Here is a 13,412-nt window from a genome sequence, read left to right as displayed (position 1 = left end):
GCAGAAAAGGAGGCCGTTGCATTTTTCTGGAAAAGTATGGCACGCGACAGAGAGACACGAGAGGCGATTTTAATCGAAGGTTTCCACGATTCTTCCAAGAGTTTTCCAAGACTCCAATATACCGTTTAATAAGGACTTGATTAGTGGATGAAAGTGTGTCTCGCGCAGATCAAACTGTGTTAGCGCTGTTCAATCGACAAAGCTTCAAAGAAACACACGAAACAAATTTGTATGTAGCTGCGTGCAAACATTAGAATACACACTGCATAGAGGCACAAAGCACATAAACACACGCACACGCAAATGGTAGACGCAAACGCAACGCACGCACGCAAATAGAAAGAGCTGCCCGTGTGAACAGATCCACGCGACCAATCGGATGCGGTCATTTCCAATTTCGACAGGGGATTAAAGTATTAATACGCATTCGTTACGCGTGTGGCATTAAACTTCGTGCAAATATCGCGACCAGCTCGACGAAACACACTGCCTGTTTACCAGGCTGATTATTACCTGACGAGTCGGCGGCGGCCTCGTCACCTCCTATTTGGGCGAACCAGTGCATCGTTTGTTCTGCGGAAGATAAATTTGAAATTCGTTCCTGCAGGACTCTTTGTTTAAGCGACGGCCAGATACGCGTACCCAGCGTTCATTAAGCCCCGGAGAGAATTTTGGCACCGTTCCGGACTCGATTATACGAGAGCGACGTCGTTAACGCGCGATCAAAAACGCTTCAACGGCGCGACACTGTATCAATTTACAAAATCGCCGTTACTTTATCTCGCGCAATTTCACGTTCCGAAAGTTTTTTGTAATCGCATTGTACTGCTATTACTCCCGACCCGAAACGCCACGATGATTTCCTATTTAAGAGGGTATTTCCGTTTTACTCGAAACCACATTTCTTTTTTAACTATTGCCATGGTGTCGCAGGGTTCAGTTGACCAATCGACTTGAAATTTTGAGAGGATCTTCAGCGCACGTACTGTTACTTAAATCCATTATTTTTTAGAACGGGAAAAATATTTTGAAAATCTGAATTCAAAATCATGTTCGATCAAAATTTTAGACGATTGCGTAAGTTCGTGCTCGATTTGAAAATAAAATTCAATGGTTCAATTTTGAAGAATACAACTTCACTAATCATTTATACACATAGTCACCATTATTTTCTAATTGTAGAAGATTTTTTAATTGTAATTTAACCAAATCGTTAACCAATCTTTAAAATTTAACCATTGAATTTTATTTTCAAATCGGGCACGAACTTATGCAATCATCTAATATACACAACTCAAGTAATTTTGATTCCTTTCGTCTAAAAAAATAATGTATGTATGTACTTCAGATACTTATAGATGTGTCTGCGAAATTCTAATGCAAAAAATTGTTAAAACATGGCGTTCAAAGTCAGAATACCCCCTTAATGTTTTTGCGGAGTTAGTGTTGCATCTGTGTTAACAGATATTTAAAGCCGTCTCGTAGTTACTGCATGATTTTACATGTTGAGAAGATCGAAAAGTCTTTCTGCATATTTTTGAGCAACCTCCCTTTATTCATTCATTCCCAATAAAATGTACTACATTCAAGATCACTTTTAATGCTATATTTGAGCTGCCCATTTGCCAAATCGATCAACTGCTCTATATAACAAATCTTAAGAAAAATGTATGCATTTAAAAATTGTTTGTCGTTCAGCGATGGTCAGCCTAATTATTAAGGAAATTTATTCTGAATGTAAAGAGCTTCAATGAACTGCTTTAGAAGTAAAATACCAGAAAGCTCGAAAGGCAGTTAATCGATTTTTCATTTGTATTCGTTTATTGTTTGGTAAACTCGTGCAGTAGATCAGCATCCTAAACACCATATATCAAGATTCTACTAAAAAAAAACTATTCAAACTACAGATTTTACGAAAATTAAAGGAAAAGATACAATATACACTCATAAATTTTCTACTGCGGACGAAGATTACTCGAATAGCCGCATATTTCTCTAACAACTACTGCGGCAATAGGTCCAACTGCAGATTTGCATCTGCGGCAACATTTCAAGCGTGCAATCTTAATCGGTATGAATTACACGCGACTCTAGGAGCAGCCTAATCTTCTTTTTCAAAGCGGTGCTTAAATCGCGGAGAATTACTGCGGGGAAACTGTGCGGAAAAATGGAACGAAATTTAAGAACCGACCATTATGTATATTTTCGGGAGCCTTTTCGCGGTGAATAATATGTCGTTACCGCAGATAAGGAAGCTAGAGTTTCACCATGAAAAGCTATGGGAAAGCGCTGTCGATGGCCGAGTGACGCGGTTTTGCTGCTAACGATACATTCACGTCACTCGCAAGTTGTAACACGAGTGGAGTGGACAGTTATTGTGACGGTCGATATATTTCATACTGTCGTACATTATTAATGGACGTGACTCAACAAAACGGTATTCAACAGTAATCGGAGATCGTTATGCGGTCAGAATAATTCCACAATACATGAAATTCTTGAGCTAAATGAACGCCACTATTTGTACACGTAGTAAGCCATATTAATAATATGAATCCCAGTCAAATTTCATATTTTTAATGGAGACTTGCTAAAATAATTGACGTGAATTAATTCATTTCTCTCACTTCCTTGTAATCGCCCTCCCATTATTCTCTATCACTGAAGGAGAACTTGAATTTTTCCCGTTGAAGAGTACGCGATAATGGTACCGCCACACGCTTGTTGGAATCTTAATGAGAGTAGAAATCGTCTCGCCATTATATGAAGACATTTATAGAAAGATTGTAGATTATGCTGCGGTTTAAAAGTAATTTTGTGACTGTCATCATTCAATGCCTTTATATAGTAATTATATCTTTACTGCTGGTTCATATTTCAGATAGTTTCCTTTCGCTTCGGAAAACAAAAAGAGAATGCAAAGGAGATATGGAAAATCAGTTGAAATATTCTTTTCGGAGTCTGACACTTGCCTTATAAAAACGACACGACTGAATTTATACAGATTTTCTGTGATTTTCATTGTAATATGTGGTTGGATACAAAAATGTGTATAATCATTTCCAGTGAAAGCATCATTATAATTCAATAATTGTAAAATGAAACACCAGAAACCGGTCATTAGACAGGCGGTGGTAGGTTTAGTATTAATAAGAAACCTCGTGACAACTTCTGTGAAATTACCTTATACTGATTTTTCGCCGTGAGAGAAGTGGTTGAAGCCCCTGTTCTGCCGTGTTTTCGACGAAACCGGGGAAACGCGCAGTCAATGGGCGAGGGTCGCGGTTTCGTTAACGATACAGTCCCGCGAATCGCAAACGACCGGCGGTAATTGCGAGCCGGCTCGCTTATTTTCGACATTGCTCGCGTACGTGTGTGCTTCTGCTCTCTCTCTCTCTCTCGTTCCCGACGAGAGGAGGCGTGCTTTTCCCGGCGACGTCGCTTCCGGTAACTGATTGCGAATGTCGTCGCGTCGGGGAAAAACGCGCGGCTGGCTTGACGTCACGGATAATTGATAATTGGAGAACGAATGGCCACGAATGGGCGTTCAACGCGAGCGTCTGCGTGTATAATTACGGGAACTGAGGAAAGCAACGAGCGGATCTACTTTGCTAAGAACGAGATCGCGGTCCAACAGCGATCCTCTCGTACAAAACGCGAGAAACACGGAATTCCGGCGCTGGTCAATTACGCCATCCGAAGGTATTTCGAACGCATATATGATACTGTAAATTGTGCCGATTGTCGGTAACAAGTTTGATGCATTTATTTGTTCTTATAAGGTAAGCAATACTCCGCACAATTGGATATTATTAGACAGATTTTATGCGTTCATAAGAGAAATGAGTCAATATCAGTGTATCTCAAATTATTTAAATGATTAAATTAGGAAATGAATTTCTACTCTGCTCCTGTATGCTATAGTTCAGTGAGAGAGATGTGCAACCCGCGGCCCGCATTTAGCCCAGCAGCATAATTCCTGCGGCCCGCCGAGATCCGATGTGGCGCCTTTGTCCACAATTTTCGATTAGTATTCGATGGTTATCGCTGAACTGCGCCAAAAAGCACATTCTTCGTATAACGACCGACTATTTCTGTATTTTGCCATGAGCTCAGATTCTCAAAAACACAAAATTGAAGACAAACATCGGCAGTTTATTTTTAGATGTATGAATAAAAGTGCTGTTTGTTTGATATGCAGTGAAATAATATCTGTGTTAAAGGAATATTAACATTGAACATTAAAATACTAATATTAAAACGGACATTATGAAAGTGAACATTCTGTGAAATTTAATAATTCGTAATGACAGTTACGCAAGGTCACGGCGGATCAACTACAAGCGAATTTGAATCTAAAGCCACTCTGGTGGCTTTAAATACATTCGTTGGAGAGATACTAGGAGACCGTGGCATAAACACAAATTGGCAAAAACGATAAAACTTTAAATTCTACTGCGAGAAATATAAGTGTGAGGAGTTCACTCGTTTAAAAGTTATACACGAGTAAAGTTGCTCGATCTCAAGCGCGTTTGAGAGGTTAGAACGCTGCCATATTGGTTTCCAGGCTCCGCTAGGTCTGGGTTAGGTCTTGGATTCCTCGCACTAGAATTTAAAGTTTTATCACGTTTTCGTCGAGTTGTATAATAGTACATTCAGAGAAGTTGAAAATTTTTGCTCTCCTGTGTGAAAGTTTGACCGATCGTTATGATAAACATCACTGGCGAACGAACGTTTCGAATCAAAGCGAAAGAGTGGAGCATAATCGACCCGACGAAGACCCTGGTATCAATTACAGGAGCCGGGTGGACGAGAAATTGGAATTTTCGTTCGATTACTAATTACATGCTGCTTTCACGTACCCGTTAATGGAGATTCATGTGACTTACTTTCGCGACGTCGACGCTTTAAAGAAAGGTTGTGGGCGACGGAGGGAGAGAGGGGGGAGGAGGAGGTAAAAAAAAAGGAGAGTAAGAGGATAGAAAACGAGGTAGGTGCTCGTGTCAGCCGAGTCGGTCGTTTCCAGAGGACGACGGGTAAAGGGAAGGTTGACGGTGCTACCTGCCGATGTTGTTTCCGGTTGCTGATTGCAAATGTCAGAAGAGAGGGAAAAAGTGTGAGAGCAAAAGAGGAGGAACCGTTGGTTCGCCTCGTAGCGACCGTTGATGGTAATTGGACGTTTCATTAGCAATGCGGATGTGGAATCGGACGGGGAACGGTAGGACGACGCTAAGCAAGAGAACCCGACGTAGAACCGACAATGACAGAGGCAAAAATAAAGAGAGAGAGAGAGAGAGAGAGAGAGAGAGCGAGAGAGAGAAGGAGAGAAAAGGGCGATCGTGTTTGCGAGACGTGAAAACAGGGTGAAAGCGTTTCGACGTTACGGATATAAAGTTCTGTCGGACGGGCTGAAAGGAAGGAGGGTTGTCAACGAAACGAAAGAGCCGAATGGCAGAGAGCCTGCATCGGCGAATTCGATAGAGCAGGAGCGGGTGGAGGGGGAAAAAAAATACTGAAAGCGACAGGCGCGGTAAGCGCGAACGTAATTAATACAGACGCTCCAGTTTCGCGGGCAAAATAGAAACCTCGATTGCGCGTTACGCGAATCAATACGTTTTCCAACCTAAATTAAATCCTCGGCAAACAAAAAAAAAACGAGAGAGAAAATTTAAAAAAAATTCGAAGGACTCATTTTACGAATAAATGAGACCGCGCGCGCGCGCGTGCCTGCTTCAAGATGATTACACGGGGCCGAGAGAGGCGAACAAAAAATAAAAGGAGAGAAGTGGAGAGGGAGAGGGGAAAAAGAGAGAGAGAGAGAGCGAGAGGGTAGTGAAAAAGAATTTTCAGTGGAAAAATCTTTGGACGATGATTTAAATTACAGCGGTCTCGAGCCACAATGGGTCCCGCTTCCCGCGAAAACGCTCGAAAAACGGCGAGAGGCCCTCGGCGGTGGGATATACACACGTTGGCTCTGTTAATCTTCCGTCGCCTGGAAGTGAGTCGGGAAACAATGGAAATCCAGCCTTTTCATCTGGCTTCGTAGGCCGCGTCGGAATTGAAATTTTACCGTGAAGAAACCCAATTGTCGGCGGAGAGCCCTGGATCGCGATGGTTTCAGCCATTTCGCCAGGCCACTCCCTTCCTTATCCTCTAGGGCGAGCTGCAGATTTAGAGTTTCAACGAGACCGTCCAACGTTCAATGGTTACGACCGGCAATCTCCAATTGCAAACTTATTACCTGATCGAACTAGCTAGCTCTTTATCGTCCGTACCGGCGCGGCGTTTTCCGTCGGCGATAAGCCCAATCAAAAGTTCGTTTTAATCTGCCGGATCTGTGAATCTCTTCGTCCTTGGATTACTAAATTGAAATCACTTATTAAGAAGCTTTACGATCGAAAACGGGACACGGTAAAGGGCAAATTAATATTTTCCAGAGCGATTAGGCGATCTCACCGAGCGGAAACGAACGGTAATGGAATGTTCTGCGATCTGGAATGCAGTGTTTTAAACTAACTCTCAGAGATTATTAGCGAAGTATTGGACTACTGCTATGTAAAGGTTAAGCACTACTGATCCAATTTAGTTTTCCAGAAAATAGTAAAACTACACGATCTAAGAAACAGTACGAACGGTTTTTCTTAGATTGCTGTAGCTTGAAGGGGATAGTGTACGGTAATTTTGTTGATGTGATTTTACGAACTTTTCGAACAGAGTATGTAGCATGTTACAGAAACGGTCCACCGTAGGGTGCGACTATCGAATGCGCGGACCGTGATTTCGAATTCTCTCGGAAAATTTCGCCGCTGACCTATCGCCGGAAGCATACGTATTCTCCTGGCGCCTGGGACTTATTTCTTTCGCCTTCGTTCCCATTTCTCCTCGGTGAATTTTCGAGCGTCTGTTGTTGTAAGAAACAATTTCGGCGATAGTATTCTCGCCGGAGCTGCGGTCGGAGGCCGGAACAGGCGCCGCGAGAAAAATTGGAAAAGGGCTTTTGTGTGCACACGTGGATTTCCCGTCCCCCGAAGATCTAAGTCACGGGTTGTAACGTCGCGTCACGGAATGCTGCCTGCAATGCTGTGCAACGCAACCAGCCAGCCGCGTTCCTATTGGCAACAACAATAGGCTCGCGCGGCTGGCAAAACGCGCTCTTTGTCGTTTCTTTGCTGTCGCTGGGAAGTGCCTTTTTTTGCCGCTCGATTTACTATCGCACGCACTGGTTGTTCTCCTAGGAAATAGGAGTTTCAGTAATTGTGCTCTACCGAAAAGAAAGTCCAAAATATTGTTTTACCCAGTAATAACGTACGATATTGTTCTTTACATTACTATGGTTGACTTTTACGTTCACGATTGAAATGGCTATTGAAAGATCTATTAAGAAGTCCTTTAGTAGACAGCGGATATGCTGAAAGATTTGCATAAAGACGCAAAATAATTGGTGTGAAATAGAAATTAATTTTTTCTCTTAATATGTTTAATACGCTGGAAATGATATTAAATTCTTTTGATGTTTTTACTATTTTAATTATAGCTACTCATTTTTGCCATAAATGCATAAAATCCGCTGTCTAATTATGAGATATATAATCGCCGGTAGATAATGTGCTGAAAGGCCTCGTTTGGGCGGCCGGTAAATTTTCCGAAGATTTCCCGTCGGATGCGGTCCGCGGAGAACCATTTTGCACGTGACAAGGTCGCGGATTGCACCATCCTGTGGGTCGCGCGTTGAAAAATCTGTCAGTAGATAGAGGCGAGGGACACGTTGTTAATCTTCCAGCGTTAGGAAGTGGGTCGGAAAACAATAGGAATCTGTTCTTGCCATCTACCTTGCCGTACCCGTTCTTACCATTTCACTGTCCTCGCGGCGCTTCTCGAGTCGACTGCTCTCCACTTCAGCCGGCCTTCCCTATCCTTGATACTTGAGCACCGGGTCCGGCTCATTGGCACGATACTACCGAGCTCCTCAAATAATGCATAATGTCGAGTGGCTGTCAGGCTCCGAGCTCAGATCGATGATTTCTTATCGGAACCGAGTCTGCCAGCTCCACTGGTAATTTTACTGCGACACAGGTCTCGTGAAAGTTATATTTAGTTTACGCGTCTCTTCTTCCTATACCATCATTTGTAGCGTTCATTATCAGAATATTTATTTTATTTGAGGAGAGTTTCATTTCGCGTCGCCTGCAATATCGTTAAAAAAATTGTTTGCTTTAAATGCGCCATTACGATTCTAAAGAAACAGACTCAGTAAAATGTGAAAGTTATATTTGATATTGAATTTATTAATTGAATTATTTGATGGTTAGTTTAAAGGTTAAAATCAGTACAGACACAGTGTGTTCCGATTGTAATTCAGAGTTCTTTAATTTTTGGGAGTGGCGTGCTTATGTAGAGCATACATTCAAAATCGATTGCGACAACAAGGCACTCGACGGTCCGGGGAAGGAAGAAAAGGAGACCGACCAAGCGGAACGCGAAATTCTGGCGGTTGTTTAAATGCCACCGAGTGGCCTTGAACTATTATGGAGCAGCGCCTCTATTGCGAGCACATAGAGCGTGCAGCACCGACATGTTGAATTCGGTTTCACCGTTCGCGACACGTTGCCGCGATTCAACGAAACGCGTCGAGTGGCTCGTATTCCATTTTAATGGAGGCACACCGGAGTCTGTGGCTGACGATCGAAATTGTCCTGGTTTCTCATCCCAGCGACACGCCGGAGTGTTCTACTAATATTTAACGAGCGAGCCAGGGAATCGAGGGGGTGGGCAAGCCCCGTGTGCAACGATCCTACGCGAATTTGTTTCTGTTTCTGGTCTCGCAGCTTAATTGTACTGACGCTTAACGCGCCTCGCTGATGTTCGCCAAAATACGCTGCCAATTATGTTATGATCCTGCTTAAATATTTCTGTCACTAATTTAACCGGGTCTCGTATTCCACGGAACATTTCGCGCCTGTCCACCATTATCTGGGCAGCTTTTTGTATTCGGAATTCGAGATTTCACTCGAGGAATAATTAAATCTATAAATACTTAATAATTATCAAGTACCGCAAAATCTTGATACAATGGACCAACTCGGGTGAGCAGAATCCGTTAAAGCCGAAAGTTCGTTACAATGAAGTAGGTCTTCCGAGTGCGTACGTCGAAAAATCGATAAATTAATAACTTTGTCTACTTCTGCAGCTACATGTTTTGAATCGAAGTTAAGCCCAGGAAGTTTAATTCCACAGAAAAGTTATCATTTTATTATTAACTCTCGGCGGTCGGAGGCCGGGATATATTCCTGGCGCAACTGTTTTACCATCAGGGATAAAAACAAGTCTGTGCAAAACACACCGATGGAATCAGGCCGAGGTTTTACTGTACTTTAACCTTTTTACGTGTTACAATTTCATAATCACTGAACGTGTTCGCAGACGTAATTAAAATCACATTTGTAAATTCTCAACAGAGACTTTCCTCGATGGTAATCACCTTCGAAAGTAATTAGTTGACGTGTGTCAACGGATGTTGGAGTTAATGCATTTACTCATTTATTGTAGGCACTCAACCCGAGATTGAAGAAAAATGAAAACACTATTTCGTCATCCGAAAGTTTCACTGTATACTGTATATGTATTGTGTTGCAATTCTGAACTGTTAATGTGTCTACTCATTCATAAGACTCGTTCTTGTATGGGAATACAGACATAGGATTGAAGAAATTCTAAAACGATTTTCTCGAGTCACCCGGTTGAAAATAATATTTCATAGTACGTGTTAAGTTGAGAATTGTTGGAAGCAAACCCAATAGGGAATACAAAGGAAGGAGACACTTTATTTTCCGTACAAGGAAAACATCGGTTCCCATTCCGCTTTGTGAACCAACAATACAATAAAACGAGAGCGTTCAATTGAAAGCGTTTCCATCTTCACCTATCGTTGGATCAGCCTCGAAATGCGCGTGTTCAAACACGGCTGCCAGATCTATATATCGCTCTTTCTCTCTCTCTCTCTCTCTCTCTCTCGAGCTTCTTCTGGCGAAACGGATATTTTAGAGCTCACCGATCACCGATCTTTTTGTTACCCTTCCGGACAAATGCACCCGTTATTATCAATTTCACGAACGTTTCCCATGGTTGGTTAAACCGGCCGCTTTTGAAGCGCACGTGACCCGGTAAGCGAAGTGCGAGGGAAGGGATTAAAACGTTATTAAATCCATTTCTCGTTTTACGACGCATGTTGTAGCATGGAATTATATTCGCAATCTGGCGCGGGCTAGATATTCGTTGGACGAGTGCACGCTGTCGATATAAATCGATCTCAACTCGACAATTTTTCATTTCTTGATCTCTGGTCTAGGTACCAATTGAACAATCACTTTTAATTCTTTGTTGTACAATACAACAGTGTAGTAAACTATCCCCACGACTTCCAAAATACTGGCTGAATAATTGTTTCAAATACATTCACAAAAATTCGTGAATATTCAATAATTCACACCGGAGTCCCCGCGTGACGACTAAACATTTCGCGAACGGCCGTTGTGGCAAAAGGGAAACGATACTCTCGAGACGGCATGCGAAATCATTCGTTCAGCGACTAACACGATCACGGACATGCACGGTGTTCGCAATTTGTACGATAGCCTGTAATACATGTAATCGGGACGATGGAAGAAAGCGTCGTGGCATTTGCAACGTTTATGTGTGCCTGAAAGGAACGTTTAACCCTCGTCTCGAACCGATTCTGGGCCCATTACGATCCAGGAGAATGAATAATTTCGATTTTTTACAAAGAAATTGAAATCTTTCAAACAATAATAATACTGCTGTACATGAAGTACAGTATACAATATGCGTGATAGCTTAATCGGAAATCTTCTCTTAAAGTGTGAGATAACTTGAAACGTAAGTTTGGGCCTGGAAGGACCCAGAATCCGTTTTGTTTCGAGGGTTAATTACGCTTGTGCTATTTCTACACCTATACACCGATCGTTGATTGATATACTTACCCTTCGTGAGAGAGTGGCGATTGTGTGCAGAACTGGACCTTTGGTTAGTTTCTTCAGAAGCGGCTCCAGCTGGAATAAATAAACAAAACCGTTTTGTTAAATTACGTGCGAGTTTACATTTCAAAAATACGTCGTATGGTCCAATATTAAAAAACTGTGAAGCAATTGCATATTTTTACATATGCATTCGCAAGTCTTTTTCTTGCTCTACAAACCTATCTGCTTCAATTTTCCGAATTAATTAATTTTAATCAATTTTCAGGCTTTTTTTCAATGGAAGTTCCAGGAAGCAGAAAAATTCATTTTCGACATCTGTTCGACATCTCACTCAAGTTGTGTGGCGCCCAAGCTCCAAGTTTTTGAGTAAAGCCCATGGAGTGAAGATGGTTAGCGATGGTCTATCACTTACCATCGTTAACCATCTTTGAACTGTATATCATTAGAAAGCTCTTGAATTTTGCGACTAATTTGATATAAAACACTCGTGCTTAGAAATATATATATATATATATGACTTTCTTTAAGAAAATGTGGAGGTCGCGAACTTAGTTGACAACCTAATAATTTCTTTGACGTCTTCAAATTTGTTTCGACATCTTCAAATTTTCGTCGAGTGGTACATTAAGGTTGAAACGCGTCCCAGAATTACGGGGCGTGAAAGTGTCAAGATGAGGACGAACTTTTTCGAGGTATTTATTGCGAGGTGGGCGTGGATGTTACTTGGAAACGGGTGCAGAGCGTGTACCGTAAATTCCGCAGCGGCTTGCTCGCGATTTTCACCGCGACAGGTCGCGTGTCTTTAAATACTTTGGAGTAGGTACATGTGCTTACGTCGGCCACCCCCGTCTAACTATTCATCAAAGTTGCCGGTGAGAGAGCGTAGGAGAATGGATCCCTTTATGCCGGCGCCCATTGACTCGGCAGAAGGCTAACTATCGCGATACGGCTGCGAATGCCGGCCACGTCGCTAACAAGCTTATTAACGGCGTCTTCATTAGCCCACCCTTCCCCCCTCGACTGCTCCTAATAAACATCTTGCGACGCCCGAGAAATACGTCTTGCAGGTAGCACGCCGCATTCACCCCAATTATCTATCGCGAGAAGTATAATTGACTGCGTAAATAGCCCAGCTGCTCTCGGTTCGAGAACAACAACGTTTTGTTCGGCCGGCGTTGTTGTTTCGACCAATTCATCCTGAGATCACTACTTTCCGCGAGCTGCTATTCAAAGCTGGAAGATCCAGTGGAATTTAACTCGAATTGAATTATTCAAATTGCCGAGAACTTTGCGCTCGTTGAGTTTCTATGAAAAGGTCGAGCTCGCCACTACTAGAATGAATAGATTAAGAATTTATGCGTGTTCATTGTCCGTGAACGTGCGAAGTGCAACAGATTAAGAAATGGTGACTCGCACTTTCGTGATTTTGCATGTTTGCCCGAATATACTCAACGTTTCATCGACAAACTGAAATTATTCATTTCATACGAAGTCGTTATGTCGTTATACGTATGAATTCGTTTTGACGAACGCTTTCATATAATATGAAAAAATACATAGCATTCCATTTAAAAAATAATGCAGGTAAAAAAATGGAAAAAACAGACACCGTTACATTGCTTGCAAAAAAACACAATGTAACTTTCTTCTCTTTCATTCTTTTTCCAATGTTTACTATTTGCAAGAGAAACGCTGGCTAGTGTTAGCGTGAACACCCTTAATATGGCTGTAGTAAGCTGTCAAATATAGTCGTATCTTGATGTATATTTACACATAAAATAAAATAGAATGTTTAAGAATAGAGAGAGATAGAGCCCGTTAATAAAATGTCACATTTTATTCATAACGTAACGAAACTCTCCGTTCGCATGTCGGCAAACGAGCCTGTAAAAATGCAACTTGACGTGGTATCATCGCCGCGCATACGAGACACACGAACCTCGTCGCATCTGGTGGATCAGTATAAACTGCGATAAAATCTGCGAGAGAGAGAGAGCTTGAAGCATCTCAACGCAATATTATGCGCGGGAGCGCCGTTTAAAACGGGAGAGACCGCGCCCCGTAAAAATGGCCCGCGATGGCCGTTTCCGTGCGACACATTAAGGAAAATAAAAGGAACAAGGTCACACGGAAACAATAAACGTGTCCGTCTCCCTTTAAAGCCAGTATAATAACGCAATTTCGGTGGAAGCTTACACTTGCCGGGTCATTTCACCAACAATCGATTCAGGATTCCAGCGGAACCGGCTTACATCACGCCTGGAACGACGAGCTGACACGTTCAATATTTTATACGGTGCACATAGTCACGAAGCAATGGTATCGACCGCGTTGGTATTCCATATATCAGACGACAATGGGGTAGACGGTATAATTGAACGGATCATGATCGGGGCGTGAAGTAATCGTGTTAGTCTC

At 42.3% G+C, this 13,412-nt stretch overlaps 1 protein-coding gene across 35 annotated transcripts in view; it reads right to left on the bottom strand.

Moving 5' to 3' along the window:
* LOC143221949 (uncharacterized) overlaps positions 1–13,412 on the bottom strand; it is a 291,787-nt gene that overhangs the window by 24,557 nt on the left and 253,818 nt on the right. For 20 of the 35 annotated variants that reach the window (XM_076447660.1, XM_076447661.1, XM_076447664.1 and 17 more), the window contains 2 exons: positions 10,998–11,066; positions 514–573 (listed from right to left, as the gene is read on the bottom strand). In XM_076447660.1, coding sequence (XP_076303775.1) covers positions 514–573; positions 10,998–11,066 — 129 coding nt within the window. The remainder of the gene's footprint in view (positions 1–513; positions 574–10,997; positions 11,067–13,412) is intronic. The other 15 variants (XM_076447668.1, XM_076447673.1, XM_076447667.1 and 12 more) reach the window with 1 other exon arrangement.

Source organism: Lasioglossum baleicum, chromosome 3 (assembly GCF_051020765.1).
Source record: "Lasioglossum baleicum chromosome 3, iyLasBale1, whole genome shotgun sequence".
NCBI classification, from domain to species: Eukaryota; Metazoa; Arthropoda; class Insecta; order Hymenoptera; family Halictidae; genus Lasioglossum; species Lasioglossum baleicum.
The sequence above is the reverse complement of the archived record's forward strand: the minus strand, read 5'-3'. Positions and strand labels throughout refer to the sequence as shown.